The sequence below is a fragment of the Miniopterus natalensis genome, chromosome 3, assembly GCF_054644295.1.
Source record: "Miniopterus natalensis isolate mMinNat1 chromosome 3, mMinNat1.hap1, whole genome shotgun sequence".
Taxonomy (NCBI): domain Eukaryota; kingdom Metazoa; phylum Chordata; class Mammalia; order Chiroptera; family Miniopteridae; genus Miniopterus; species Miniopterus natalensis.
The window spans coordinates 92893097-92919282 of NC_142083.1; the positions used below are offsets into that span (position 1 = coordinate 92893097).

The window sequence follows — 26186 nt, forward strand, 5'->3', positions numbered from 1 at the left end:
ATGAGAGCAAAGGAACCTTCGGATGACTCCAGCCCTGGCTACTATTTACCTAACTATAGGAGCAGCAGCAAGACCCCCAGCAAAACCAGCCCACCCTCAGAACTGTGAGAGAGAAAACACAAGTATTGTTTTAAGCCTCTAAATTGTGGGATGGTTATTACACAGCAAGAGATCATGGGAACGCCTCTCCCCACTGATTCCACTTCTAGATGGATTGTACCATGAAACTCCCACCAATGTGTCCAGGCAAATATGCGAACAAAGGATGTGCATTAGGATGTTGTTTATAACACTGGAAAAGTACCAACAAACTAGGTGCTCATTGGTAGGAGAGTGAAGAAATAAAGTAAGGCACAGACATTGGATGAAATGCCATACAGTTATTACAAACAAACAAAATCAAAATGCATCATCCTGGATAAATCTCAGGAACCTTCTGGAAAATAGCTGCCTGGATTCTTTTTTTCAAAAAAAGTCAATATCCTGAAAGACACAGAAGAAGGCACAGGGGCTATTTTATTTTATTTTTTTATTTTTAAAATATATATCTTGCCCGGCTGGGCGTGGCTCAGTGGTTGAGCGTCGACCTAGGATCCAGACGATCAGGGTTCGATTCCCTGTCAGGGCACAGGCCCGGTTGTGGGGTTGATCAATGACTCTCTCATCATTGATGTTTCTATCTCTCTTTCTCCCTCTCCTTTCCTCTCTCTGAAATCAATAAAGGCATATTTAAAAAAATAAAAATAAAAAAATATATATATATCTTTATTGATTTCAGAGAGAGGAAGGGAGAGGGAGAGAGAGATAGAAACATCAGTGATGAGAAAGTCATTGATCGGCTGCCTCCTGCACGGCCCCCATGGGGTCGAGCCTGCAACTCAGGCATGTGCCCTGACTGGGAATCGAACCGCAATCTCTTGGATCCTAGGTTGATACTCAACCGCTGAGCCACGCCCGGCCGGGCTTGATTATTTTAAAGAGAGGAAGGGAAACGGATAGAGAAAGAGAAACAACCATTGGCTGCCTCTTGCATGCGTCTTACTGGGGATTGAGCCTTCAGCCCGGGCATGTGTCCAGACCAGGAATAGAACCGGTGACCTCTTGGTTCCTGGGTAAGTGCTCAACCACTAAGCCACACTGACGGGGTGACATGGGGACTATTTTAGATTAAAAGAGTCTAAAGAGAAATGACAGCTAAATGTAATATGTGATCTTTGATGGGATCCTGGATTTTTAAAAATCATTTAAAAAGGGCATTCCTGTAATAAACAGTAAAAAAGATTATTGTATCTACAGTATTTTACCAATGTCTAATTTATCACATGTGATAATGGTATGTGCTTATGTAGACTATATGTATCCTCAGGAGATGCTGAGTAAGAAACTGAAGTAGCCAACGGTTAGCAAAATGTGTGGCCATGTGTGTAGCGTAAGAGAGAGAAAGCAAATGTGGCAAAATGTTCACAATTGTGAGTCTAATATAATATTCATTATATTATTGAATATAATGCAACTTTTCTTTAGGTTTGAAAATTTTCAAACCTATTGGTTCCACTGATACATACAACACAGATGTATCTCAGAAGCATTATGCTAAACTTACCAAAGAAGTTTATAGTATAGGCACAAAAACCACGTACTACTTATGCTTCCATTTAGAGAGCATTCTGGAAAAGGCAAAATGATAGCGACAGAAAGCAGATCAGTGACCCCCGGAAGCTGGGGTGGAGAGAGATGGGCTGCAGAGGGTCACAAGGAACTTATGCGTCACGAAAGTGCTCTGTAGCTCTTTGAGGAAGACGCTCTGCCCACTCCTGTTCCTGACTCACCGCTGCTCATTCTCACAGAGGAACAAGTGGGTCAGGAAGCTGCACCTCGGCCGTGGCTTTTAAAGATCCTGCAAACACACCCATGGAACCAGAGGTGGCAATTCGCCGAATTAGAATTACTCTAACCAGCCACAGCATAAATTCTTTGAAGAAGCTCTGTGCTGACATGGTCAGAGGCATGAAGGGAAAGAATCTCAAAGTGAAAGGACCAGTTCAGATGTCTTCGAAGACTCTGGCAATCACTGCAAGAACTCCCTGTGGGAAAGGTTCTAAGACTTGGGACCATTTTCAGGTGAGGATCCACAAGTGGCTCATGGACTTACACAGCCCTGAGATTGTTAAGCAGGCTACTCCCACCAGTATTGAGCGAGGAGTCAAGGTTAAAGTCATCACTGCAGATGTTTAAATCAACTTTTTAATAAATTGACTATCAGTGGTTTTAAAAAAATGTGTTCTAGCCCGGCCGGGCGTGGCTCAGTGGTTGAGCGTCGACCTAGGATCCAGGCGATCAGGGTTCGATTCCTGGTCAGGGCACATGCCTGATGTGGGGGCCTGATCAATGACTCTCTCATCATTGATGTTTCTCTCTCTCTCTCCCTCTCCTTTCCTCTCTCTGAAATCAATAAAGATATATTTAAAAAAATAAAAAATAAATAAAAAATGTGTTCTATATCATGACTGTGATGGCAGTTATGTTACTGCATATACTTCTCAAAAACTCATCAAATGAAACACTTAAAATTGATGAACTTTATTATATAAAAATTATTCCTTGTATTGAATTGAATTGTGTCTCCAGAAAAGATAAGTCCAAGCGCTGGGCAGTGTGCTCAGTGGTTAGAGCATCAGCCTGTGCACCAGAGGGTCTCAGGTTTGATTCCAGTCAAGGGCACACGCCTGGGTTGCAGGTTTGATCCCTGGCTTGTGGGGCTCCTGGGGGGGGGGGAAACCAATCGATGTGTCTCTCTCACATTGATGTTTCTCTCTCCCCCCACTTCCGCTCTCTGTAAAAATCAATGGAAAAATATCCTCTCTCCTTGAGTGAGGATTAAAAATAATAATAATAAGTCCAAGTCCTAACCTCCAGTCCCCGAGAACAGGACGTTATTTAAAAATAGGGTCTTTGCAGATGTAAGTTAAAAGTCTCAAGATGGCATCATCCTGGACTTAGAATGGGCCCTAAATGTAATGGCTGGTGTCCTTATAAGAAAAAGTAGAGAGCAGTATGAGGCCCAGGGTCACAGAGAAGACCCAGAGGGGAAGTGAAAATGGGGCAGAGATTGGAGTGATGTGTCTACAAGCCAAGGAATGTCAGGGATTACTGGCAGCGCCAGAAACTAGAAGAGAGGCATAGAATAGATTTCATCCTAGGGGCATCTATAAGGAACCAACCCTGCCCATATCTCAATTTTGGACTTCTGGCCTCCAGAACTATGAGACAACAAATTTTTGTTGTTTAGTAATTTGTTACAGCAGCTCTAGAAAACAAATACCTACCTCAATAAAGCTGATTTTTAAGTTGGGGAAAAACTTGGAAATGTCAAGTTAAATGGATAAAGCAAGCTGCAGAACAATTCATTCAATGTGGAATATTTTATATAAAGGTTTTAAATGCTCCCAACAATATTACTTATGGTCCACAGACTTTGTATATGTCATAAAAGCCTGGAGGCCCCTCAGTCTGGAATTGTGCCATTCCCGCTGGGTCTCCTCGATGGTGGGGGCGGGGTGGGCAGTGGGGTATTCTGCTGACCTCTGGATTCCCCACATAGACTGCCCAAGGTATGTGAGGTCCCTGAAGGCTTCCCCAGGGAGGAGACCACAAGCTGAGGCTTGGGACCCCAGAGGCCCAGCAGGGGCTGGGAAAGTGGGGGGGGAATTCCAGGTTGAGCATGGGCCTGGAGACTCCAGGGAGCCAGCTTGTTTGGGTGCTGACTGGGGAACATGTGACGGCTGGGTTGACATTGCCTCCTTTACCTGGACATATGCCAGTTTCCCTCGTGCTTCTCTGGGGCTACCCTGCCCTCGCCTATCCATCTTCCTCCTGGGCTCAGCAGGGAGGCTGAGGGCCAGATTCAAATGTCGAAAGAGCGACTGGGGTTGGGAGCCAGGCAAGGGCCTACCAGGTAGGCACAGGCCTATCACTTCGCCTCCCTGAGCTGGTTTTCTGTTTGAAAGGTATGAACTCATCCAATTGCTATGAGGATAAAACACATCATAACATGCGTGGTGAGTCACCTCCTATGGCCAGGCTGAGGATCACTAGCATGGCCTAAGTATTTGTACTTCACTCCCATTTAATCCTCACAACCCTATGAGGTAGAAGCTGTCACCCCCATTTTACAGATGGGGAAACTGAGGGCTGAAGAGGTTAATCAGCTGAACAACACAGGCACGCACAGTTGATAAGTGGCCAAACTGGGATCTGGACTGAGGCTATATGATGTAGCTAGCACCCATAAGCCAAGTTCCTTTGCTGTACTGTTTTATTGGTTCATTTCTGGTTTATGGGTTGACACCTGTTCCAGCTCCTGGGTGGACTGGGAACCTCTTGGGAGCCAGGCCTTGACCACGTAATCTCCAGGTGAGCCCAGCTCCCTGCCCGGCAGGCGGAGCACTCAGGGAAGGTGTGCTCAGTGTGAGTGAGTGTGGGTCAGGCCCATGGGGACCCTGGCATTTGGAGGTGGGCAGGTGGGAGCACCAAGGGGAGGCTGGGGTATGTCCAGCCCTGCAAAGTCCACCAAGCTATTCCCGTAAGTGCCACAAGACAACATGGCAGCCTTGCTGGGCAATGTAGCCCTCAGACCCTTTTGCTAAGGAATTAGCCCCTCTACTCTGTAGTGGCAGCAAACCTGTCCCAGCCTCAGGGCTCAGGAGTCGCAGCCCCTAAAACACCCCACTGTTCCCAGCCCTCCATTTGTGCCTGCTCAGCAGGCCAGGAGTCCCTGTGACAGGAACCTAGGGAGCCCTGGAAATCTGAGGAGACTTGTGACAAACCACAAGGCATGGCTGGGGCATCGCCTGAATGCCCAGGCTGCATTGGGCTGGGCCTGGAACCCAGCCCTGGATCCTCCAGCGTCCATTCCTGAGACTCTATCCCTGACTGGAGCCCAGCACCCAGCTCTGCGCAGCCTGGGAACTGAGAGGCCCAAACTGGGAGCCACACAGGCAAGTCACTGTAACTGTCCTCCCCCGCAGCATGGAAATTAGTATACCCTAAAGTCACACTTCTACAGGTCACATTCAAGCTCTGTCCATATGACCCCAAGCAAGTGAGACCCTCTCTGAGCCTCAGCATCCTCATCTGTAAGATGAGCATAATAGTGGTTCCTGTTTCACTAGGATAACATAAAAGTACACAAGCTGTGCCTGTAAAAGATCTGACTTAGCAAAGTGCTTAATATGTATTAGACTTGTTGTTACTATAATTGTTAATAATTTCCTACCCCAAACCACAATGAGATAGCGACTCACATCTGTCAGAATGGCTATCATCAATAAATCAGAGCCCTGCCGGGCGTGGCTCAGCGGTTGAGCGTCGACCTAGGATCCAGGCGATTGGGGTTCGATTCCCGGTCAGGGCACATGCCTGGGTTGTGGGCTGCAGCCAATCAATGACTCATCATTAATGTTTCTATCTCTCTCTCTCCCTCTTTCCTCTCTCTGAAATCAATAAAGATATATTAAAATATATATATATATTTTATAAATAAATAAATAAATAAATAAATAAATAAATAAATAAATAAATAAAATAGATCAGAGAGCCCTGGCCGTGTGGCTCAGTTGGTAGAGCATTGTCCCATGTACTGAGAGGTCTCAGGTTCGATTCCCGGTCAGGGCACATGCCCAGGTTTTAGGCTCGCTCCCCAGTAGGGGGTGTGCAGGAGGCAGCCAATCAATGACTCTCTCATCATTGATGTTTCTCTCTCTCTCTCCCTCTCCCTTCTTCTCTCTCTAAAATGAATAAAAACAGACTTAGAAACCAATCAATCAACAAAGAACAAGTGTTGACAGAAATGTGGAGCGAAGGGAGCCCTTGTGCACTGTTAGTGGAATTGCAAATTGGTGTGACCACTATGGAAAACAGTATGGAGATTCCTCAAAAAATTAAAAATAGGACTGCCATATGACCCAGCAATTCCACTTCTGGGTATTTATTCGAAGAAATCCAAAACACTAATTTGAAAAGATATATGCACCCCTATGTTCACTGCAGTGTTATTTACAATAGCTAAGACCTGGCTACCTGTCTGTCTGATTGTCTAACTCTCCATTGATAGACAAATGGATACGGAGGAGGTGGTGCATATACACAGTGGAATATCTCTCAGCCATAAAAAAGAATGCGACCTTGCCATCTGCAGCAACGTGGACGGACCTAGAGGGTATTATGTCCAGTGAAATCAGTCAGAGAGAGACAAACACCATATGATTTCACTTATCTATAGAATCTAAAAAATAAAATAAATGAACAAAAAAGAAACACATTCATAGACACAGAGAACACACTGATGGTTACCAGATGAGGGGGGGTTGGGCGTAAGTGAAAAAGGTGAAAGGGATTAAGTACAAATTGCCAGCTATAAAAATAGTAATACCCTGGCCAGTGTGGCACAGCTGGGTGGGTGTCCTCTGGTTCAATTCCAGGTCCGGGCACATGCCCAGGTTGCAGGTTTGATCTCTGGTTGGGATGTGTGCAGAAGGCAGCTGATCAATGTTTCTCTCTCTTTCTCTCTCCCTTCCTCTCTCTCTAAAATCAATAAAAATATTTCTTTTTTAAAAATAGTCATGCCCTGCTGGGCGTGGCTCAGTGGTTGAGAGTCGACCTAGGATCCAGGTGATTGGGGTTCGATTCCCGGTCAGGGCACATGCCCGGGTTGTGGGCTGCAGCCATCAATGACTCTCTCATCATTGATGTTTCTCTCTGTCTCCCTCTCCCTTCCTCTCTCTGAAATCAATAAAGATTTTTTTTTTTTAAATAGTCATGGAGATGTAAAGTACAGCATAGGGAAAATAGTCAATAATAACTACTATGCATGGTGCCAGATGGTTACTAGAATTATTAACTTTGTAAGGTGAACACTTTGTAAAGGTATATAAATACCTAATCACTATGTTGTACACCTGAAACTAATATAATAGTGTATGTCATTGAAAATTTGAAAAATATAGAAAATATATATTGAAAAATAAAGAAAAAATAAACAAATGAAAATAATTTTCTATCCCATAGGTCAGTTGTGAGGGGAATAGAGCTGACATGGATGCTCAGCGCAGTCTGCACGCAGTAGGCCCTCAATTAATGGGCCCTGTTGTTCCTGATGGCAGCAAGATGGGACAGTGTCTCAGACCTGAGTTGAGGTGACTTTTCTTGGGCACTGCCTGGCCATTCAAGTCACCAGGGGGCGCCCCAGCCCCGCCCAGGGCACCGCCCCTCACCTGTGGACCGCGCACCAGGTGCCGCCTCCGGAAGAAGGAATCCGACGGCGGGGATCTCGGCAGGAGCCGGGCGTCGTGGGGTGAGAGCCTAGGGGGCGCTGAGGACAGGGGCCCTACAAACGGGGCGGGACAGAGCAGGGGCCGGTTGGTGTGCTTGGCTGGGCGATGGAGGCCTCGGGATGCAGGCAGGCAGGAAGGGGGCGCTGGGCTGGGGGTTCAGAGGGACTAGGGGCCCTGACGCCTGGTTTGAGGTACTAAAGGGCAGCTCGGTTCAGGGAGGGGAAAGAGGAGCGAGGCACTGGGATCTTCAGAGGGGGTCCAATTGCAGGGCCAAGTCAGGGAGACCCTGGGATCCAGACTGAGGGCAGCTGGACTGGGACTGCTGGGACACCTGGGTTCTGCTGGTAGGACGGGGCTTGGGCACCTGGTGAGGGGAGCAAAGGGAGGGACAAGTGTGCGTATGTTGGGGAGGGTACCCCAGAGGACTGGTAGTGCAGGAGTGTGCCAGGGAAGCCCCTGTGTGGTGTGTCCCCTCCCTCTGGAGTCCCTGAACTGCTAGGCCCTGGGAGGTCCTAGGGGAGTGCCACCAGGCTCCTGTCCCCAGGGGCGGGCCAGGGAGTAAACAGGAACCTGGATTGGCAGGACAGCAGTAGCTGGCACAACCTGTTGCCTCGCCCTGCCTGGGCCCTGGGAAACTAGAGGGCTGGTGCCAACACTCCAGAGGGGACAGCTGAGTGTCGGCACCTGAGTTCTGAGGGGTAAGAAACAAAACACCTGGCTCCTGAGAAAATAGGAGGACAGGGCCAGGGCCGGGATACCTGGGAGGGCATCTGAGTCCCAAGGAGGTGGGAACCCAGGCTTCTGAAAGAGGAGAGGGCTGAATTGCTGGGGGCTAAGGCGTCAGGATACCTACGTCCCCAAGGCCCTGTATTCTTGGAAGGAGGGGGGTCTAGACTTGTCCCTGAGTCCTTAGTTCCTCTGAACCTAGGTTCTGAGAAGTTTCCCAGCTGGTGAGGGGCTGGGAGCCAGAATCCACCTGGATTCTAGAAAGAGGGAAGCAGGAAATGTCAGCAGGGTGGCCTGTGTCCCAGAGCACTGGGAAAAGGTTGTTTGGGGGCAGAGAATGTCTGCCAGAGACAGAAGAGAGGGCAGCCCATTTCCTGCTTCTCTCTGCCTCAGTTTACCCTGGGGACATTACTGAGCTGAGTGGCCAAAACACAGATCATTAACCCTTCATGGCCCAGGGAGGCCCTGGCTGCAAGACTGGGGGGGCCAGTGGACAGGTGAAGAATTAAGGGAAGGGGGGGCTGTCAAACCCCAGGCTGCAGAGTAGAGTGTCCCACATACCTACCTGTCCCCATATGCAGTGCAGGCACCATGAACTCCCCAGAAGGGCCAAGCTTCAGGCCAGAGCTGTTCTCTGGTGGCGCCTCCCCGAGCTGTGATGAGGGCTTCTTCCCCTTCGTGCTGGAGCGGCGGGACTCATTCCTGGGAGGGGGCCCAGGCCCCCAGGAGCCCGAGGACCTGGCCCTGCAGCTGCAGCAGAAGGAAAAAGATTTGCTGTTGGCCGCAGAACTTGGCAAGATGCTTCTGGAGCGCAATGAGGAGCTGCAGCGGCAGCTGGAGACGCTGAGCACCCAGCACTCTGAGCGTGAGGAAGTGAGCTGGCAGCAGGGGTGGCGGCAGGGTGCAGGGGTGGGCAGATGGAGGACAGGTGAGCAGGGAGCAGAAAGCCAGGCAGGCAGATGCTTCTGGAATAATTCAGGGCTGGGCCCAGTTCCCCCGGCAGTGTTGTTTGGTGGTTAAGAGGATGGGCTCTGAGGACAAGTCAAGACCTGGATTCAGACCCCTGCCTGGCTGTGTGACCCTGGGCAAGCTGCTGGCCCTCTCTGAATCTTGAGTCCACCTCCTCAGCAGGATAGTGCAACCCCAGCCAACAGTTACTGGGCACCCCCTCCCCATCTGGCTCTGGGCTAAGCACTTTCCATGCATCATCTCCGTAAATTCCCACTCAGTCTTTGAGGTAGGAACAGTTCTTCCCTCTGCCCAGGTTCTGTTGTCAGCCACACTGTCACCTGGGGTCACATTTGGCCCCTAAACACCCTGGATACCACTAACTCCTAGACCCATGTCACCAGCCTCAGCCACTTCCCTGAGCCCAACCTGGGTAGCTTACCCCCTGCACCTCTCCAACAGGCCATCTAATGGGCATCTTAACACAAGTGGCACTCTTCATTCTGACCCTACCAGCCAGCCTCTGTCCCCATGCCAGCTTCCCACCGCAGGGCCAGACCCTGAGCATTTTCATGACCTCTGCTACCACACCTGCGAGCCCTATTAATTCTTCTAAACCAGATTCTGAGGCCATCCACTTACGTTTCTGCAGCCTCCAATCTGGTCACAGCCTCTGTTATCTCTGCCCCAGACACTGTGGCCACCTCTTCGCCGGTTCCCAGGTTCTATTCTTGCTCCCTGGAGCCCATTGTCTATGGGGCAGCTAGAGGGATCTTCCAAAATTACAAATCAGATCATTCCTGTTCTTGCTCAGAATCTCCCAATGGCTCTTCATCACATTTAGAATGAAACTGAAACTCCTCACCAGAGCTTAAAAGTCCCTGTGGGCAGCTTCCCAGACCTGAGCTCAGTTTACCACCCCTCCTACTGGGGGGGGGGGAGTAGGGGGGGCTCTTTTCAGTTCCTTGAGTAACCCAAGTTTGTTCCCTCGGGCCTTTGCACTTACTGTTCCTTGCATTTAGCTCTCTTCCTTCTTGCCCTGCAGGAGTCAATTCAGACATCACTTCCTACTGAGGGAGCCTCCACCCCCGCCCTCCTCTTCATCGCTTTCCAGGGTTTCTTTACAGCCCTTACTGTCCCCTCCAAAACTACCTAGTTTAAACATGTGTCCATTTGCCTAAGACCTCTGGATTTTAAGCTGTGTGAGGCAGGGAACTTTGTGGTCTCACTTACTGCTGACAGCCAGACCCCAAAACAGGAGGAGCTCAGGAAATATTGGATGGATGAATGAATGGATGGGACATGGTGATATTAAGGGACCTGGCTGACCACAAAGCAGCAGCAGAGTTGGGCACCAGCCAGGACAATTGGACCCCAATCCTGTGGGCTTAATCTTAGAGATGTGTTGTCCCCACAGTATTTGGTTAAAAGCTTGGCTTCCCTGCCTCACTAATTCATTGTGTGACCTTGGGCAAGGCATTTTACCTCTCTGAGCCGGTTTCCTCATCTGTAAAATAAGGATGTTAATTCTGACTCCAGTGGATTAAATAAACTAGTAAAGGTAAAGCACTAGCACAGGACCTGGAGGGAGTACTGCTAATAACTGTAACTGTGGCTAATATCACCTTCCAGCTTTGAGAATCTAAAGAAAGTGGAGGCTGACTTGCCTGCCTCCCCAAGCTGGGTATCTGGGTGTGCCAGGCTTGTCCTCCCACTAGTTGGACAGGTTTTGGGGAGGGCAGGAAGAGGCATGGGGCCCAGGTGGGGCTGGCCAGTGTTAATTAGAGGGAGCTGGCTGGGAGGAGCTGGGGAGAGGGCCTGAGCAGAGGCTGGGCAGAAGCTGAACCTCCAGAGCCCCTAGTTGTGTGAGGCCATGGGTCGGGGCTTAAATTCTGCCAGACTCAGGCGCCAGAAACGGCGCCTGCGACATCGGGTCCAGAAGCCCAGGCAGCAGCCAGAGGTGAGTGGGCATCAGGGAGCCCCACCCCATGGCTGGGGGTCAGCCCTGTTAGGCCTGGAAACTTCTCTCTACTATACCCCGCCTGCTCTCCTTTTCTCTGACTCTGCATTTTGCTCTCTGCCTGCTTCCTTCATGTCTCTTGCCTTCAAGCCTGTTTCAGGCTCCCTCAGTCTCTCTTTAGGTCTCTGTTTCTCCATCTGGGTCTCTCTGTCCGTTCAAGTCTCATCTCTCCCTCTCTGTCTCTGACCCTCTATCCTGGCCCCCACAGTGGCTGCAGCAGGAGAACCATGAGCTCCGCCGGGGCCTGGCAGCACGGGGAGCTGAGTGGGAGGCCAGGGCTGTTGAGCTGGAGGGGGATGTGGAGGCCCTGCGGGCCCAGCTTGGGGAACAACGCTCAGAGCAGCAGGACAGTGGACGAGAACGCGCACAGGCCCTCAGAGAACTCAGCGAGCAGAACCTACGGCTCAGCCAGCAGTTGGCCCAGGTGGGACAGCCTTGACCTATCCATATTCCTGGGTCCCAGTTGGGGGGTGGGTGCCCTGCAATTGGTATTGAGGCTTAGACCAGCTGAGGGCTCCACTACCTTCTCTCCCCACCCCCACCAGGCCTCCCAGACTGAGCAGGAGCTTCAGAGAGAACTAGATGGCCTTCGAGGGCAGTGCCAAACCCAGGCCCTGGCCAGAGCAGAGCTAAGGACACGACTGGAAAGTCTGCAGGGGGAGGTGAGTACTGGCTAGGGCTGGGGGCCTGTTGAGCCAGGAAGGCTAGGCTGAGGGCTATCTGGAGCTGGCCCAGCACCTCTCCTCCAGCTCTGAGACCTTTCTCTAGAACCAGATGCTGCAGAGTCGCCGGCAGGACCTGGAGGCCCAGATCCGAGGCCTGCGTGAGGAGGTGGAGAAGGGCCAGGGCAGGCTACAGGCAACCCACGAGGAGCTGTTGCTGTTGCGGCGAGAGAGGCGGGAGCACAACTTGGAGGTCACCAGTAGGGTTGGGGTGTGTGGGTGCATCCAGCTGGGGCCTTGGCCACTGTCTCAGGTCTTCCTGGGAGATGAGGCCAGAGCTGGGTCACTGGGAGCCCCAGCAGCTGGGCCACAAGAGCATAGGCATTAACCCAAGGACAAGTGGGAGCCATGGAATGGTATTAAGCAAGGGTGGTACACTCTTAGGATGCATCAGAACCAAGCAGCTGGGAGGTCGGGAGAGGCCAAGGCTAGAGCTTAGGCCTGAGATGATGGGAACCTGGACCAGGTCTGAGGCAGTAGAGATGGAGAAAAGGAAATGAAAAGAAGCAGCACTTTGGGGTCAAATTTTCTGGGTTCTTATCCCAGGATCTCTTATATTGTGGAACACCCAGCCTCAGTTTCCCAATCTGTAAGATGGGGTAGTAATGGTACAGAGCTTTGTTGAGGGTGTGAGGTACTGAGCACAGCACTTGCTTAAAAGGAAGTCTCAATAAATGCTGGATGATATCAACTAGTGAAAGAGTTAGAAGGTTGACTGGTCAGGGGCCAGGCTCTCTGAGAAGTTACCTGATGGAGTGCGGCTGGAGGGAGGGTGATGGAAAACTTTAAAGCCCGGGTTCCCACCCACACCCTGCTTTATAGGTGAGGAAATTGGTATAGGCTAAGGGGGAGTGCACAGCCCAATGCCGCTGGGTGATCCAGCAGTGGGGGAACAGGCGCCTATAGCTGGGGTGCACAGCGCACTAGCGCCCTCTGTGGGCCCACTGCGGGATGCCCGGAGCCGGTGCACCTGGCCGACCCCGCACGCTTGTCTGTCCGCCCACAGCTGGAAAGCGCACGCTCAGAGGCAAGGGAGGCACTGAGTATGCTGCGGAGGCTGCAGCGGCGAGTCTCGGAGCTGGAGGAGGTGTCACGCCTCCAGGACGCTGACACATCCGGGGCCTCACTGCAGTCAGAGCTTGCCCATAGCCTTGACAGCAACCAGGACCAGATTGCAGATGGACACACAGACACCGAGGTGAGCTCGAAGCCCACGAACCATCCAGGAGGGCTGCAGACTCCAGCCCTCTTCCTTTACCCATGAGGTTCAACACCTCACTGACCAATTCCTTTGGTGAACAGACCATTCTGTCCCCGGAGACCCAGGAGGTGTCCAGTCAGAAGTCTTCGCCCCAGGAAGAGACCTTGGAGCCTCCCAAAAAGAGAGCATCCCTGAACCCAGGGGAGATGCTGGAGGAGAAGGAGATGGAAGTGGCCCAGCTGCAGGATGAGGTGGGGAGGGGGAACATAGTGCTGGATGCAGAGCCCTTCTCAATGTCAGTTTCTCTTTTCCATCTATGACTCCAAGCCTTTTTCCACTAATCCCCCTCTACCTGGATAATCCTTCATCCCAACCAGCTTGCAGTCATACTTCAAGAGCCAGCCTGCCCCTGGCCGGTAGCTGAGTGGTTAGAGCATTGGCACACTTAAAGGTCACTGGCTCAATTCCCGGTCAAGGGCACATACCTGCAAGGGCACATACCTGGGTTGCTGGTTCGATCCCTGGCCCCTGGTGCATGCAGGAGGCAACCAATGTGTCTCGCTCACATGATGTTTCTCTCTTTTCCCCTCCATACCCCTCCACCCCTCTCCCTTCTACTTCCTTGGGTGAGGATTTAAGGAAAAAAAAAAAAAAGGCAGCCTGTATGCCACCTCCTCCAGGATGACTTCCCAGACTGCATTCCCCCCTTAGTCCCACCTCCCAATGCTTCACCATACACCCTTCCTGCAGATTTATACCACCCAAGTAGCTCTGCACTAGCCTGGGGGCTCAGAAGATTCGTCTTCAGCACAGGGTCACAGCTGCGTGGGGTGTTTGTGGAGCAGGCAAGGGAAGGATGGTGGGAGAGCTGAAGCCCGGGCTGCCAAGAAGAACAAGGGCTTGGAGACCCTGAGGCCTACTTGCCTCTCTGCCCCCTGCCCACAGGTGGAGCTTCAGCGGGCAGAGCTACAGTCCCTGAGGGAGGAGCTGCAAAGGCAGAAGGAGCTGCGGGAGCAGGACCCCGAGGAGGCCCTAAGCAGCGCCCTCTCAGACAGGGAGAAGGCTGTGAACAAGTGAGCTGCCTCTGCCACCATCCACTACGTCCCCAGCAAGAAAAAGGTCCCAGGGCACTCTGGTCGTTCTGGGCTTCACTGGTGATATAATTTTTCCCCGCTCCGATTCAGGGGCCCTCTGACCTCCTTGGTTTTGGTGTTAGGGTCCCACTCCCGCCCGGGTCCAGGAGGCCCCGCCCACCCCCGCTGCCAAGCTCGCTAAGGCCCCAATGCCCTCTAACCACTTCTTTGCCCCCGTTGCTTGCAGGGCCCTGGAACTGTCCCTGGAGCTCAGCCGTGTCTCTCTGGAGCGGGACTCCCTCTCCCGGGAGCTGCTTCGCACCATCCGCCAGAAGGTGGCGCTGACGCAAGAGCTGGAGGCCTGGCAGGTAAAGGGCGGGGACTGGGGGCGGGGCCGAGGGCGGGGCCTCGGCGCTGACCCGCTCCTTCCGCCCTGCTGACCTCCCGCCCTGCCGACCTCCCGCCCACAGGATGACATGCAAGTGGTGATCGGGCAGCAGCTGCGCTCCCAACGCCAGAAGGAGCTGAGTGCGGCTAGATCCGCTCAGAGTCGTCCAGCGCCCGGCTTCTCGCTGCGCCGGGGCCCTGGACATGCCGGCGGCTTCTTCAGCAACCTCTTCCGAAGGACCTGAGCGCCGCCCAAGGGGCCTGCCCGCCCTTGCCCTCTCTGGCTCACTTTCCTCTTCTGGCCAACGGGGCGACAGGGCCTTGATTGTCTTCCAAAGGGGGCTGGTACCCTCCCAACCCGGGGAGGCTGGGCAGGGGCTCATTGGGAGCAGACCCCAACTTTGAGGGTCAGGGGCCCCAGGTCGGTGGTAGGGGCAGGTGAGACAGAACTCTCTATTTTTTGAATCTATATAGGTCTTTTCTAAGCACTTGGCCCCCTGGCCCTGGCACACTCCTGGGAAGGGGAGGGGGGTATTTATGTATCAAGATCAGACAGAGTAATATATAAATCATTGCACCGACTTACTCTCCATTCTTGGGAAGAAAGCGCATGGAAGAAAAGCCTGAAATTTTATTTGTAAAAATAAAAAATAGTCCAGACCCCTGGAATGGGGAGTGAGGTTGCCGGAGGTCAGAAGGACAGGGAGAAGGCGCGGTAGCCCAGATTGGTGAACACATCCACCCGGCAGCTGTTGCCTGCAGCTGTCAGCACCTGGAGGCAAGAGGGGGGTGACTGACCTACCCACACCCCTGGCCTCCGGGGAACCCACAGCTCTCTGAAGGACCCACCTTGCACTCAGGTGCTGCTGGCTGCTGGTTGAGACTGAGGCTGAGCAGCCCTGGGGAGGAACCAGGCACCTGGGCCTTAAGCTCCCCACTCAGCTGCCACTGGTTGACGCAGGGTCCTTGGCCAGCTGACAGAATCTGTGGAGGGCAGAGAGGGGATTTAGGGGTCAGGGATGGAAACAGGAAACAGGAACCAGGCAGGGGTAGCAAAATCAAGACAGAGAGCCTCACCAGGTCCTGGTAGAAGGTGACATGTTTCTGTGGTGCCCACATGGGGAAGATGGTGGTAGGAGTGGAGGATCGGAGGTGCCAGAGGGTGAGTGCTGGGCCCCCTCCACAGACCTGAGCAAATAGGTGGAGGTCCCCAGCCACCATAAGCCACGGGCCCTCAGCTGTTAGGGCCCGGAGCTGCCACCCCATTTGCACTTTGCCTGGCTCACCATCCAGTCTGAGTCAGTTGCCAAACATCCAATCCAGCGCCCATTGTGGGGCCTCGAGCACTCCTGGGAGGGAGGAGGGGAAGAGAGGAGGGGAAGAGAGGAGGAGGTCAAGGCACAGGAGATGCCCAGGGAGAAGGGAGAACACGGTGTAGGGCATGCCCTCACCTCATGCTTGTAGACCTCAATTGTCTGGACTTCCTTGGCCATTCGGAGGTCTATGGGGGAAGAACCATGAGAGGTACCCTACTCACCCCAGCCTCCCTCACCACCATCTTTCTCTCCAACCAGATACTTCCTTACCCCAAAGCCGCACAGCCCCATCTTCACCACCAGACAGCACCTCCGGGTTCCGCTCCCTCAGTGCCAGGCAATGGACATAGTCTGTGTGGCCCCGGAGGGCTCGCTGCAGGGAGAGGGGCAGTGTCAGAATGCGATCCAGAAAGAATGCCGCCCCCGCCGCCCAGCTCCAGGGCCCTCTCACAGTGAAGGTCCCCGTCTCTAGGTCCATCGTATGCAACTGGCAGTCTCCCCCTGCCAAGATGAGGGAATTCTCCTGCAGAGGAAGGCAGAGTGGGGTCAGCAGTCAATGTCAAATAAGGACAGAGACCAGGGAAGGATCGGTTTGGGCCAAAAACAGGGCAGGGTAGAGCCCTAATCACAAAGGGCTCAGACCTTGGGAACGAGAAGCAAAGCATTGATCTCAGGCACTTCCAGGCTGGTCCTGGGGGAGGGAAAGCAGGGTCAGTTCTGGTGAGGCAGCACCTGTGTCCCCACATGCCCTCTGCCCATGTGGCCCTGGCTTACCTGTATGGGGGCTGACGGCGCCATAGCTCTTTACAGCCCTTTGTGGAGGGAAACACTGGGTGACCTCAAAGGCTCTCTCTGGGGCTGGGCACCCCAGTGCCCCTGCCCCTCAGCTCCACACTCCTTACCTTCTTGAGGATCTCTGCCCAAAGCCAGGCCTTCACTTCCCCGTCCCCAGCGCTGAACAGATGTCGATCAGTGGAGACCATGCTGTATACAGGCCCATCGTGGGCTAAATGGAAATGCAGAACCTGTGACATTCTGCTGCTCCCCTCCTCCACCCTGAGGTCCCCTAAGCAAAACTCAATGGCTGCACCCACCTTGGAAGGTCACTATGGGCTTCTTACTTTCCTCTTTGGCCTCAGAGCTCAAAGCAGCAGACAAGCTGCAGGGAAAGGGGATAGGGTGTCTGAGTCAGAAGCAGGGGGCATCAGTCCTGAGAGGGCCAAATGCCAGAGCCAATGGGTATTGGGGAGCAGAGGCAAGGGTACCTGAAGATGGCTATCTGCCCATAATTGTTGCCAGATGCCAGGAACTTCCCACAGGGTGAAAAACTCTGGGAGAAAATGGTCATGTGCAGCCGCTGCAGGGCCTGAAACACTTCCACCTGTGGGGAGAGGCTGGATGAAAGCTGTCTGGGAACTCTGATCCACAGACTCCTTCCTGGTTTCCCTACGACCAGTTTGGCCACTGCCCATACTTCTCAGACCTCCTTTGAGGCCCACCAAGCAGGCACCTGCCCATAAAGTCCCAAGGGTGGCTCCAAGAAGAGGGTGATGGAAGGAAGGGCAGAGCTGATGCGAAGTGCCTAGTGTGCTTAGGACCTTGAGCAAGCACCCAGCCTCTCCTCCAAGTTTTCTTAACTGTTAAATGGAGCTCACGGGAGATTCTGTCATGATTGTATGAGCTACTGTATATAAAGAGCTTTGCACAGTACTGTCTCCTTGAAAGCCTATAATAAGTCATTCTATTACCCCAATAAAGAAAAACATGCCCGGACGGCATGGCTCAGCAGTTGAGCACAGACCTATGATCCAGACGATTGTGGTTCGATTCCCAGTCAGGGTACATGCCCGGGTTGTGGGATCGATCCCCGGGATGGGGTGTGCAGAAGGTAGCAGGTCAATGATCCTCTGTCATCACTAATGTTTCTATCTCCCTCTCCCCCTCTCCCTTCCTCTCTCTGAAATCAATAAAGACAAAGAGAAAAGAAAAGAAAAGAAAGAAAAGAAAGAAAAGAAAAGAAAAGAAAAGAAAAGAAAAGAAAAGAAAAGAAAAGAAAAGAAAAGAAAAAAGAAAAGAAGGAAAAGAAAAGAAGGAAAAGAAAAGAAGAGGGGAGAGGGGAGAGAAGAGGGGGGAGGAGGAGAGGGAGAGGAGAGAATAAAGAAAAGAAAAAGTACTACTTTCTAATCCCTACCCTCTGACTTTCATGTTAGGCCCACGAGGTATTTCTGGGTTACTCTCTTCTGCCCCTGGTCAGAGTCTGAGTCCTACCAACAGCCCACGGGAAACAGGGTTCAGGACAATAGTGCGGCTAAGGCCTGGGGGAGGGGGGCGGGTGCTGGGTGGATGCGGTCAATGGGGGAAAAAGGGGGGCACCTGTAATGTTTTCAACAATAAAGATAATTTTTTTTAAAAAAAAACTGGCTTCAGGGTAGGACTCCCTGCCCGCCCCTTCTGAGCCGGGCGCCGACTACAAACCCCAGAAGACACCGCGCACCACGCCCACCTCACCTGACCCAAAGGCACGGTGTGCGGAACCGCTCGCTCCATCTCGAGAACTACAAGTCCCAGAGTGCTCCGCGCGCGACGCAGCCTCACAAGTCCGGACGTGCTCCAAAGCCGCTCACCGTTGCGGTGCCCCGCTAGTGCTATACCGCCGGGAGGCGGTTGTCGCGTACTGCCAGAGCCCCAGGACCTGAGGTGACCGCCGCCAAGACACCCCGTCCCCCAGACACTAAGTGGCGCCCACGGAAGCCCCGCTACGCCGGATCCCCTCCCCCACCCCGCCGAACAGCTCCGCCTTGCTGCGGCCCGCCACCGGTCTTCCGCGCAGCACGGCCTCTCGCCGCTGCGCGCGCCTAAAGCCACACCTCTCGCGTGTGGCCACGCCCTTGGAGCTCCGCCCCTGTCGCCGGGATTCCACCCCGCAGGACTCCGAACCCCAATGATCCTTCAGCAGCCCCTGGAACGAGGTCCCCCGAGTCGGGCCCAGCGCGACTCGCGGGCTGCCTTGGGGGCGCCCCGGGGCCTGGACGCGAGGTGTGTGTTGGGGGGGCCCCGGGTGGGCTTAGCCCAGGGGTGGAGGAGATTTGGCTGAGGACTCAGGGCTTGTCGTAGAATGACACACGGTGGGGCAAATCAGCAGGACGTGGGCATGAGCTGAGACAGGTTTGGAGACTTCCAAGGCAGGCTGCTGGATGGCCCGGAAGAGTGGGGATGACAGGCGTCAGCTGAGAGAGATGAGCCGGGGGATTCCTAGCTGACACTCCAGGCTCAGGCTGGCAGATCTGGGGTCTAGGGCCAAGAGGGTGGGGTGCACCTAGTTCTCCTTTCTTCTCAGCTCCCCTCTTGAGCACCAAACGCCTGGAGGAGGAGCTGTGAGTTTGGGGGCAGGGAAGGACTCCCAATAAGACCTGTCACTTCAGGTCCCCATCAGCCTGCCTCCCCTATGAATATCCCAGCCTATCTGCTTCCTGGTTTCTCCCCAGGGAGCCCCTGCGCAAGCAGTTCCTATCCGAGGAGAATATGGCCACCCACTTCTCTCGACTCAGCCTGCATAATGACCACCCTTACTGCAGCCCCCCCTTGGCTTTCTCACCATCTCTGCCTGCACTCAGGTAGGCACCATCCACTGTCCACTGACTGGGCCTTCTGGAGGATCACACCTCCTGGGAGCCAACCTCCAGGCCCTGCCTCATCCTGCTATTTTTAATTTCTAGTCAACCTCTGTTGTTTTTCCTCTGGGCTCCTTCGAAGGTGGAGGCAGCCCAGGAGCCCCTGGGGACCTGAACCTGGTGGGAGGTGGCTCTGCCAGGCCAGCCTCAGCCCTATGCCCTGGCTGTCATTTCCTCTTCTAGGAGCCCTTGCTCTGAACTGCTGCTCTGGCGCTACCCTGGAAACCTGATCCCTGAGGCCCTGAGGCTGCTGAGGCTGGGGGACACCCCTACCTCCCACTACCCTGCAACCCCAGCTGGGGAAATAATGGATCTCTGAGTGCTGGCAGGCAGCGCACCTGCCCACCCTCCTTCTCCCCCACAACAGGGGAGACTAACACCCCCGTGAAGGGACCAGCTACCCTGCTTTTCCGCCATACTAGGCCTTTGAGCACCAAGACCTTCCCCCAACAGAGGAAGACACTGAGCCTGGGGTAGGAGGGGCAGTAGCATGGAAAGGGAGGCATTCTCCCCCACCCCCCAGAACTGAATAAAGATTGCCGAGCAGATGATATCTTCAGTCTGGAACCTGGGGCCTTTGGGAAGAGAGGGTAAGGCTGGGGCACTAGATGCTGGGGTTTCTCTTCCAGATCTTCCCTGGAAAACGGTCAGGGCCTGGCCAGGTCCTGGCAGGCTGGGCTCAGGCATTGAGAATGTATGAGTCAGAGCCTCACCCCCGCCCCCGCGACTGACTCACTCCTCCAGCTCTGGGAAGTCTTGCTGGGGAATCATGCCACTCTCCAATCCATTTAAAGTTAAAGATTCTTTTATTAATAAATTCTCCCTCCCCTCCAAACTTTCTACCCAAAATAAATATCTCCCCCCCATTTGAGGGTTGGGGGGGCAGTGTCTCAGGGCCAGCCCCCTAGAGGGCCAGCCCCCTAGTGTTAGGAACAGGTCCCTAACCCCCAGGCTGAGACCCCAGTGCTGGGATTGCAGCACATCTGAGTAGGTGGGACCTGGTGTTTTATCTGTCCCTCACTTCAGCCTGACCCCCCAAGCCATGGGGATAGGGGACCCTTGTGCAAATGTTGCAGTTCCTAGTGTCAGACGTCTGGTGTGAGCCAGCCTGGTTCTGCTTTCCTGTCCTGGAGCCAGAGACAGGGCAGTCAGATACCTTCAAAGGCTCCTCTGAAGCCTGGATCCAGGCCTCAGAAGTAGTTCACCTGTCCCCCACCCCTGCACACCCTTGTGATGCAAGCAGCCTGGCTCTGGCTGTCTGGGAGGCAGGGGCTGGCTCCAGAATGAATGAATGAATGAAGAGTGTGTACAGTACAGCCTTCTGCTGACCAGGGACGCTCATTGTCACTGGATCAGCGCCACGCCAGGACAGCCCTCCCCGCCGGTCTCCTCGATGGGGGCTGCAAGATAACAAGAGGGGTCATCAAGAGCTGAGGAGATGTTGAGGAGTGATGGGGGGTGGGGAGGCCAGGGCACACTTACTGGTAAACTTCTCTCTCCGGCGACACCGTCTCCAAACCAGGAAGCCGGAAAGCAGCCCCAGGACAAGGGCTAGGCTGAGGGCGCCCCCCAAGATGGGCCACAGCAGCCCAAAGGAGGTTGAAGGGACCCCAGCGCCTGCAGGCAGGACTCAGAGTCAGACCTTGCCCCTCTCTGGACCAGCCCCACCATCTAGATCTGAGCCTCAAGTCTTTCCCCTACCGTGGCTCCTACCCGGATTGGAGCCCCTTCCCCACTCGCCTCCCACGTTAATTCGCCAGATCTGAAGCCACCTGCTCCCCTCTCTATCCCAGCAACTCTTTCCCTCATTCTGGGGCCCGCTGGCCCAGTCTGGCCCTGCCCCCCACTCACAGCCCAGGCAGAAGTCGCTCTGCGGTAGCACTCGACACGACTCGCAGTCCATACACTTGTCGAGGTCCGAGCTCCAGGAGCGGCCGCGGGAGCAGGGAGTGGTGCCTGGGGAAGGGGGTCAGAGGCTGGGGGCGGAGCACGGCTATTCTGGGGGCTGAGGTCAGGGTCGGCCGGCTCGTATAACGTGAGTCACCGGCGCCCTCCTCCCCCATTCCTCACAGGTGACCGCACCGCCTGCCCTCCCGAGATACTGGCGCGAGGGGCGGGGGGGGAAGGGAGGCTGTAGGGCGGAAGGCTGGGGGGGGGGGGTTCAGGTCTCCGCAACACCACCCCCCGCCGCCGCCGCCGCCGCCGCCGGCGGGTGACTCATTCCTGGGCACCGGGCCCGACCCCGGTCCCTCCCCCCCCCCGCATAGCTGGGCACTGAAATCACCGGATGGAAGGGGGCACCCCACATGGTATGGGGGACACAGACCCCTTGCCTCTCGACACCCCACCGCGACTCCGGTCACTGCGGCTGGGCAAGCCCGGTATTGACCAGGCTGGGGGGCTGCCCCTCACGGGAGGAGACACACTGCCTTCAAACTTCCTTTCTCCACTTCCGAGTTCGAGTTGGACAAGCGGGAAACTGAGGCCAGGGCTGGGGATGAAGCTCGGATCGAGATGGAACCTCCCCTGGCCTGGGAGCTCGGTGTCTGGAAACTACCTGACCCCCGATCTCATGTACCCCCAGTTCTGCCCCCTCCTCTAGTCCCCCAAAGCTGGCTCCCCGCTCCCCGGCCGGGGATTCCCCGGCCCTCACACCCCCAGCCCCAGCCCCAGCCTGGCGCCCGGCGTACCTGACACCGGCTCCCCCGCCGCCAAGCACAGCAGCGCCAGCCCGAGCCCCAGGACGAGCAGCCGCAGCTGAGAGCTCAGAAGGAGAAGCGCCATAGCGCGCGTCCCGCGGCCGCAGCGGTCTGAGACCGCCGCTAGACGCCGGGACAGACAACTTTGGCCGGACCCGCCCCCGCCTTCCGGGGCGGCCCCCTCGCCTGAGCCTGCCTAGCGGCTCGCCCCGGGACGCCCCGCCCCGTCGGGCCCGCTAAATTCAGTCACCAGCACTGCGAGCACCGTAAGCATGCGCGCTGTGGGGACCTAGCCCGGACACTGATTTGGCTGTCCCCTCGGTGCTCAAGTCCTGGAGGGGGATGGGGCAGTGTGTGTGTGTGGGGGGGGGGATCAGACACGAAACCACACATCGCAACTTTATTAATGACACCGGGGGTATAATAACAGCATAAAAATACTGATAATCTGTCCTTAAATTTCTACCTTAGGACATAGTTACCTAGTAAAATGCGGGCTTGTTGTTTCCATTTTGCAGAGTGTGAAACTGAGGCTCGGGAAGGTGGCGGAGCAGGGACCCAAATTCCGTTTGGCACCACGCCCTGCGCCCTGACTCACTGCGGGCCCCCACGTCAGCCTCTGATGTCCCCTCACCCGGGCCAGTTGCGGGGGCAGCAGCCCCAGTCTCAAGCCTCAGGACTGACGAGGTTGGAAACCTCGCGCCCCCAGTGGTCTGGACTGGGGTCTCTGCCCCTCCCAGGGGCGGTGGTCGAGTGACGTCACTGTCTCTTTAAGACCCCGTCTCCGCCCCTTCCCCACACTCGCGGCTCTTACGAATCTCTGCGGGGTCCTACCTGCTCAGGTGAGCCTGGGGCAGTGTGCGTGCTGGGGAGGAGGAGGTGGGTGCCTCGGGGAACGGGGTGCAGGGGGCGGGCAGCTTGGAGAACCTGGACTGGTCTTCTGGCGAGGCCCCGGCGGGGGGTAGATAGGGTCCCTCGGCGCTCGAAAACGGCTAAATGCCCCTCCTCTCTTCCCCTAGGACAAAGGCTCCGAAACCCGGGCGCCCCTCCCCCACCTGCGCTGCTCTGCGGGTCTGCCGCCCCTCCCCCTCACCTGAGCGGGCAGACCCTGGGCCCGCGCCGCCATTAAACTATCCCGCGCGCTCGGCTCCCAGGCTGGTGGGGGACTGAGGACACCCACCTTCGGGCTGGACTCCGAAGGGAAGTAGGGGTCGAGAGCGGGAAGGGGCGCCCTAGGACCGGGGGGAGCCCATAGTGTGTGTAAAAGGAATGGGTCGAGGGCAGGGGAGAAGCGCTGGGTAAACGCGACTGAGACGAACGAGGGCTGCCCACCCCGTCCGATCTCCCTGGAGGTCTTCAGCTCGTACCCAATGGGTGCAAATGAAAAGTGAGTGGAGAGTCTCCCCTCTGGTCACACGGCCGGGCTGGTGCTAAGCTTAAGTCCAAGACGTTGCACAGAACCTTTGGGCAATGGAGAACCACAACAGGAACCTGGACAGAACTGACCCGGGTGGAGACCTCCAACGCGAAGTGGGATGTGAGGGGAGACAGGTGCAGGGGGCTGCTGTGAACGAGCTGGCTCACTGGGTAGACCCCAAGGATTTTAGCTCCTTTTAGGGAAGTTGTGTCCTGGGAGGATGGCATTTGGGGCAAGAATACACAAGAAAATTTCCCCCACCTGGGGGGGGATGCTCTCTGGCCTCAAAGGGAGGGCAGAAGAGTGGGACCCAGGGAGGCAGCCAGTGGCCTGAGAGAAGGAAGTGCTCTTGGGTAGGAGTGCCCACCTCCCCAATCTCTCCTGCCCCTCCAAGGTTTGGATGGGGCTGGGCTGGGCTGAGCAGAGGCAGGCCAGGTGGGCCACGCAGAACACAAGATCTTTAAGATCGAACTGGTAACCACCTGCCTGAGGTACAGAACCATGTTGGGGTGAGGGATTTGGACCCTCCTGTTGGGTGGTGGAAGGAAGCTTGGCTCTCTGATCTTGATGACTTTGAGATTGAAACTCAATCGCTAGAGCCAACCTTCCATCTGTACGCCCTGCGGAAAACACCTGCAGACTTCGCTCTGTTGCTTCATCATGCCCTTTTTGTCACTTTGCTGTTTGATAAAATGTACCCATAGTGGCTGAGGCCAGGGACTAGCACTTGCTTAGGCTTTATATTATCTTTCATTTGTACTCAAAAAATCCAGGACTAGCTGGCTTACTTACTCACCATTGTAAGCCAGTGCCGATCACATAACTAGGGAAAAAGAAATATATGCTAAAGCATTAATGCTCATTTTGCCCATGAGAAAATGAGGCTCTGGGACAGGACATGGTATCCCAACTTCTAGGTTTTCTGTGTGGTTTTCTTTGTGGCCATGGCACATGGCATGAGGCTTAGCACTCATTGGGAGTGGGGAATCTGGCCAGCTGTTCTTAATATTACTGTGTTCTATCCCCAGTGCAGCTCCTTTCAGCCTCAACCTCGCCATGGCCTCTGCTGGTCTGCAAATCCTGGGGATCGTCCTGACGTTGCTTGGATGGGTGAATGCTCTGGTGTCCTGCGCCCTACCCCTGTGGAAGGTGACCGCCTTCATCGGCAATAGCATTGTGGTGGCCCAGGTGATATGGGAGGGGCTGTGGATGTCCTGTGTGGTGCAGAGTACAGGCCAGATGCAGTGCAAGGTGTACGACTCAATGCTGGCACTGCCCCAGGACCTGCAGGCTGCCCGAGCCCTCTGCATCATCACCCTCCTCATTGCCCTGGTGGGTCTGCTGATCTACCTCGGTGGGGCCAAGTGTACCACATGTGTGGAGGACAAGGACTCCAAGGCCCGACTGGTGCTCACCTCTGGGATTATCTTTGTCATCTCAGGGGTCCTGACTCTGATCCCCATCTGCTGGACGGCCCATGCTGTCATCCAGGATTTCTACAACCCTCTGGTGGCAGAGGCCCAAAAGCGGGAGCTGGGGGCCTCCCTCTACCTGGGCTGGGCAGCTTCAGGCCTTTTGTTGCTGGGTGGGGGGCTCCTGTGCTACACCTGCCCCTCTGGGGGGTCCCGGGGCTCCAGCCATTACCTGGCCCGATACTCAGCATCTGCCCCGCGAGCCAACTCTCAGGGGCCCTCTGAATACCCCACCAAGAATTACGTTTGATGTGGGTAGGGGAATGGGAACTCCCTTGACCATGGAGCTTACCCCATGAGCTGGAGTCATCAGATGCATGACAGTTTCTGGGTTGCTTTTATCTTGTTTTTCCTTTTTATTGGGCAAGGGAGATATTTTTCTTTTAATCCATTTAATAAACACCGAACCAAGAAGAAACTCAGTCTCTCACCTGGGTTCTGCTGCTGGCATTTCTCACCTTTGGATGATGAAACCAAGAAGGCAGCACTTCAGAGTTTCTGGATCTTTCTCCACCTTGGACATCCCCATCTTAGAGGCCAACCTGGAGCTGTGGCCCTTGGGTGAAGGCTGCTTGCTGGCCAGGTGCTTTGTGACAAAAGGTGCTTTGATGGTCTGTCCCCAAGAGTTCCTGCTGCTGTTGGGGCAGGGCCTCCCTGGGCTTCCAGGGATAAGCCCTGCCTTGTTGGTAAGGCCTCTGGAACTCCAAAGGCTCTTGAGCCTCAAGTAGCCTTGAGAAGAGCGGGTGATAAGTTACCAAAAAGCGCCTACCTCCAAAGATTTCTGACCTCTGGCTCTTCCATCCTTTCCCAGAGTTGCTTCCCAGCCATGCTGTAGACCCCTGACCTTCTCATCTCCAGGCTCTGCACACTTCTGCCATGCCACACCCACACTCACCAGTTTTTACTAAATAAAGTGTGTTTCGTTTTGTTACTTGCCATTGGTGTTGCTGGGAGGCTGTTGAGTTCCAACCTGGTGTAAAGTGAACATGGGAGACTCGCCTCCATTGTTGCTCACCTGCCTAGCATGGCCTAAGTGGGGTTACTCACAGGGCAGGACCTGGAGCAGACCTTGGCCTGACAGCCCTGGTGTTCCCTGCCCAATCACAGATCAAGGCAGCTGGAGGCACAAATATTCTTTATTCAGGGAACTCAGGGGTGGGGACAGGGGGTGGGCTGGGCACTTCTGGCCTGAAGGAGACTGGT

The 26186-nt window shown here is 54.7% G+C and overlaps 5 protein-coding genes and 1 pseudogene across 7 annotated transcripts; 4 read left to right on the forward strand and 2 right to left on the reverse strand.

Moving 5' to 3' along the window:
- LOC107535830 (small ribosomal subunit protein uS10 pseudogene) lies at positions 1 to 2235 on the forward strand (annotated as a pseudogene).
- Positions 2236 to 8648: 6413 nt separating this feature from the next.
- On the forward strand, positions 8649 to 14653 carry BICDL2 (BICD family like cargo adaptor 2). 2 transcript variants are annotated; one of them, XM_087815131.1, is made up of 9 exons: positions 8649 to 8930; positions 11234 to 11449; positions 11571 to 11687; positions 11794 to 11958; positions 12754 to 12945; positions 13050 to 13199; positions 13894 to 14021; positions 14269 to 14389; positions 14492 to 14653. In XM_087815131.1, the coding sequence occupies exons 1-9, from the start codon at positions 8649 to 8651 to the stop codon at positions 14651 to 14653; spliced, it is 1533 nt and encodes a 510-aa protein (XP_087671257.1). The 2 variants fall into 2 exon arrangements, with proteins under 2 accessions (XP_087671257.1, XP_016066915.2); XM_016211429.2 differs by having other exon boundaries at positions 11794 to 11940.
- A 347-nt stretch (positions 14654 to 15000) lies between these two features.
- On the reverse strand, positions 15001 to 18481 carry THOC6 (THO complex subunit 6). 2 transcript variants are annotated; one of them, XM_016211421.2, is made up of 13 exons: positions 18233 to 18481; positions 16990 to 17105; positions 16819 to 16883; positions 16627 to 16730; positions 16499 to 16536; positions 16367 to 16415; positions 16176 to 16247; positions 15995 to 16097; positions 15860 to 15909; positions 15695 to 15757; positions 15486 to 15596; positions 15258 to 15392; positions 15001 to 15180 (listed from the first exon to the last, which is right to left on the reverse strand). In XM_016211421.2, the coding sequence occupies exons 1-13, from the start codon at positions 18269 to 18271 to the stop codon at positions 15100 to 15102; spliced, it is 1026 nt and encodes a 341-aa protein (XP_016066907.2). In that variant the 5' UTR covers positions 18272 to 18481; the 3' UTR covers positions 15001 to 15099. The 2 variants fall into 2 exon arrangements, with proteins under 2 accessions (XP_016066907.2, XP_016066906.2); XM_016211420.2 differs by having other exon boundaries at positions 15995 to 16247.
- HCFC1R1 (host cell factor C1 regulator 1) lies at positions 18308 to 19943 on the forward strand. The gene is made up of 3 exons (XM_016211423.2): positions 18308 to 18760; positions 19210 to 19338; positions 19579 to 19943. Exons 1-3 carry the CDS (start codon positions 18666 to 18668, stop codon positions 19712 to 19714), a joined length of 360 nt encoding a protein of 119 aa, XP_016066909.1. The 5' UTR covers positions 18308 to 18665; the 3' UTR covers positions 19715 to 19943.
- Positions 19944 to 20659: 716 nt separating this feature from the next.
- Positions 20660 to 21538, reverse strand: TNFRSF12A (TNF receptor superfamily member 12A). Its single transcript, XM_016211385.2, has 3 exons — positions 21247 to 21538; positions 20878 to 21012; positions 20660 to 20795 (listed from the first exon to the last, which is right to left on the reverse strand). The coding sequence occupies exons 1-3, from the start codon at positions 21296 to 21298 to the stop codon at positions 20740 to 20742; spliced, it is 243 nt and encodes an 80-aa protein (XP_016066871.1). The 5' UTR covers positions 21299 to 21538; the 3' UTR covers positions 20660 to 20739.
- A 1242-nt stretch (positions 21539 to 22780) lies between these two features.
- Positions 22781 to 25919, forward strand: CLDN6 (claudin 6). The gene is made up of 2 exons (XM_016211424.2): positions 22781 to 22936; positions 24540 to 25919. Exon 2 carries the CDS (start codon positions 24568 to 24570, stop codon positions 25231 to 25233), a length of 666 nt encoding a protein of 221 aa, XP_016066910.1. The 5' UTR covers positions 22781 to 22936; positions 24540 to 24567; the 3' UTR covers positions 25234 to 25919.
- The last annotated feature ends 267 nt before the right edge of the window (positions 25920 to 26186 follow it).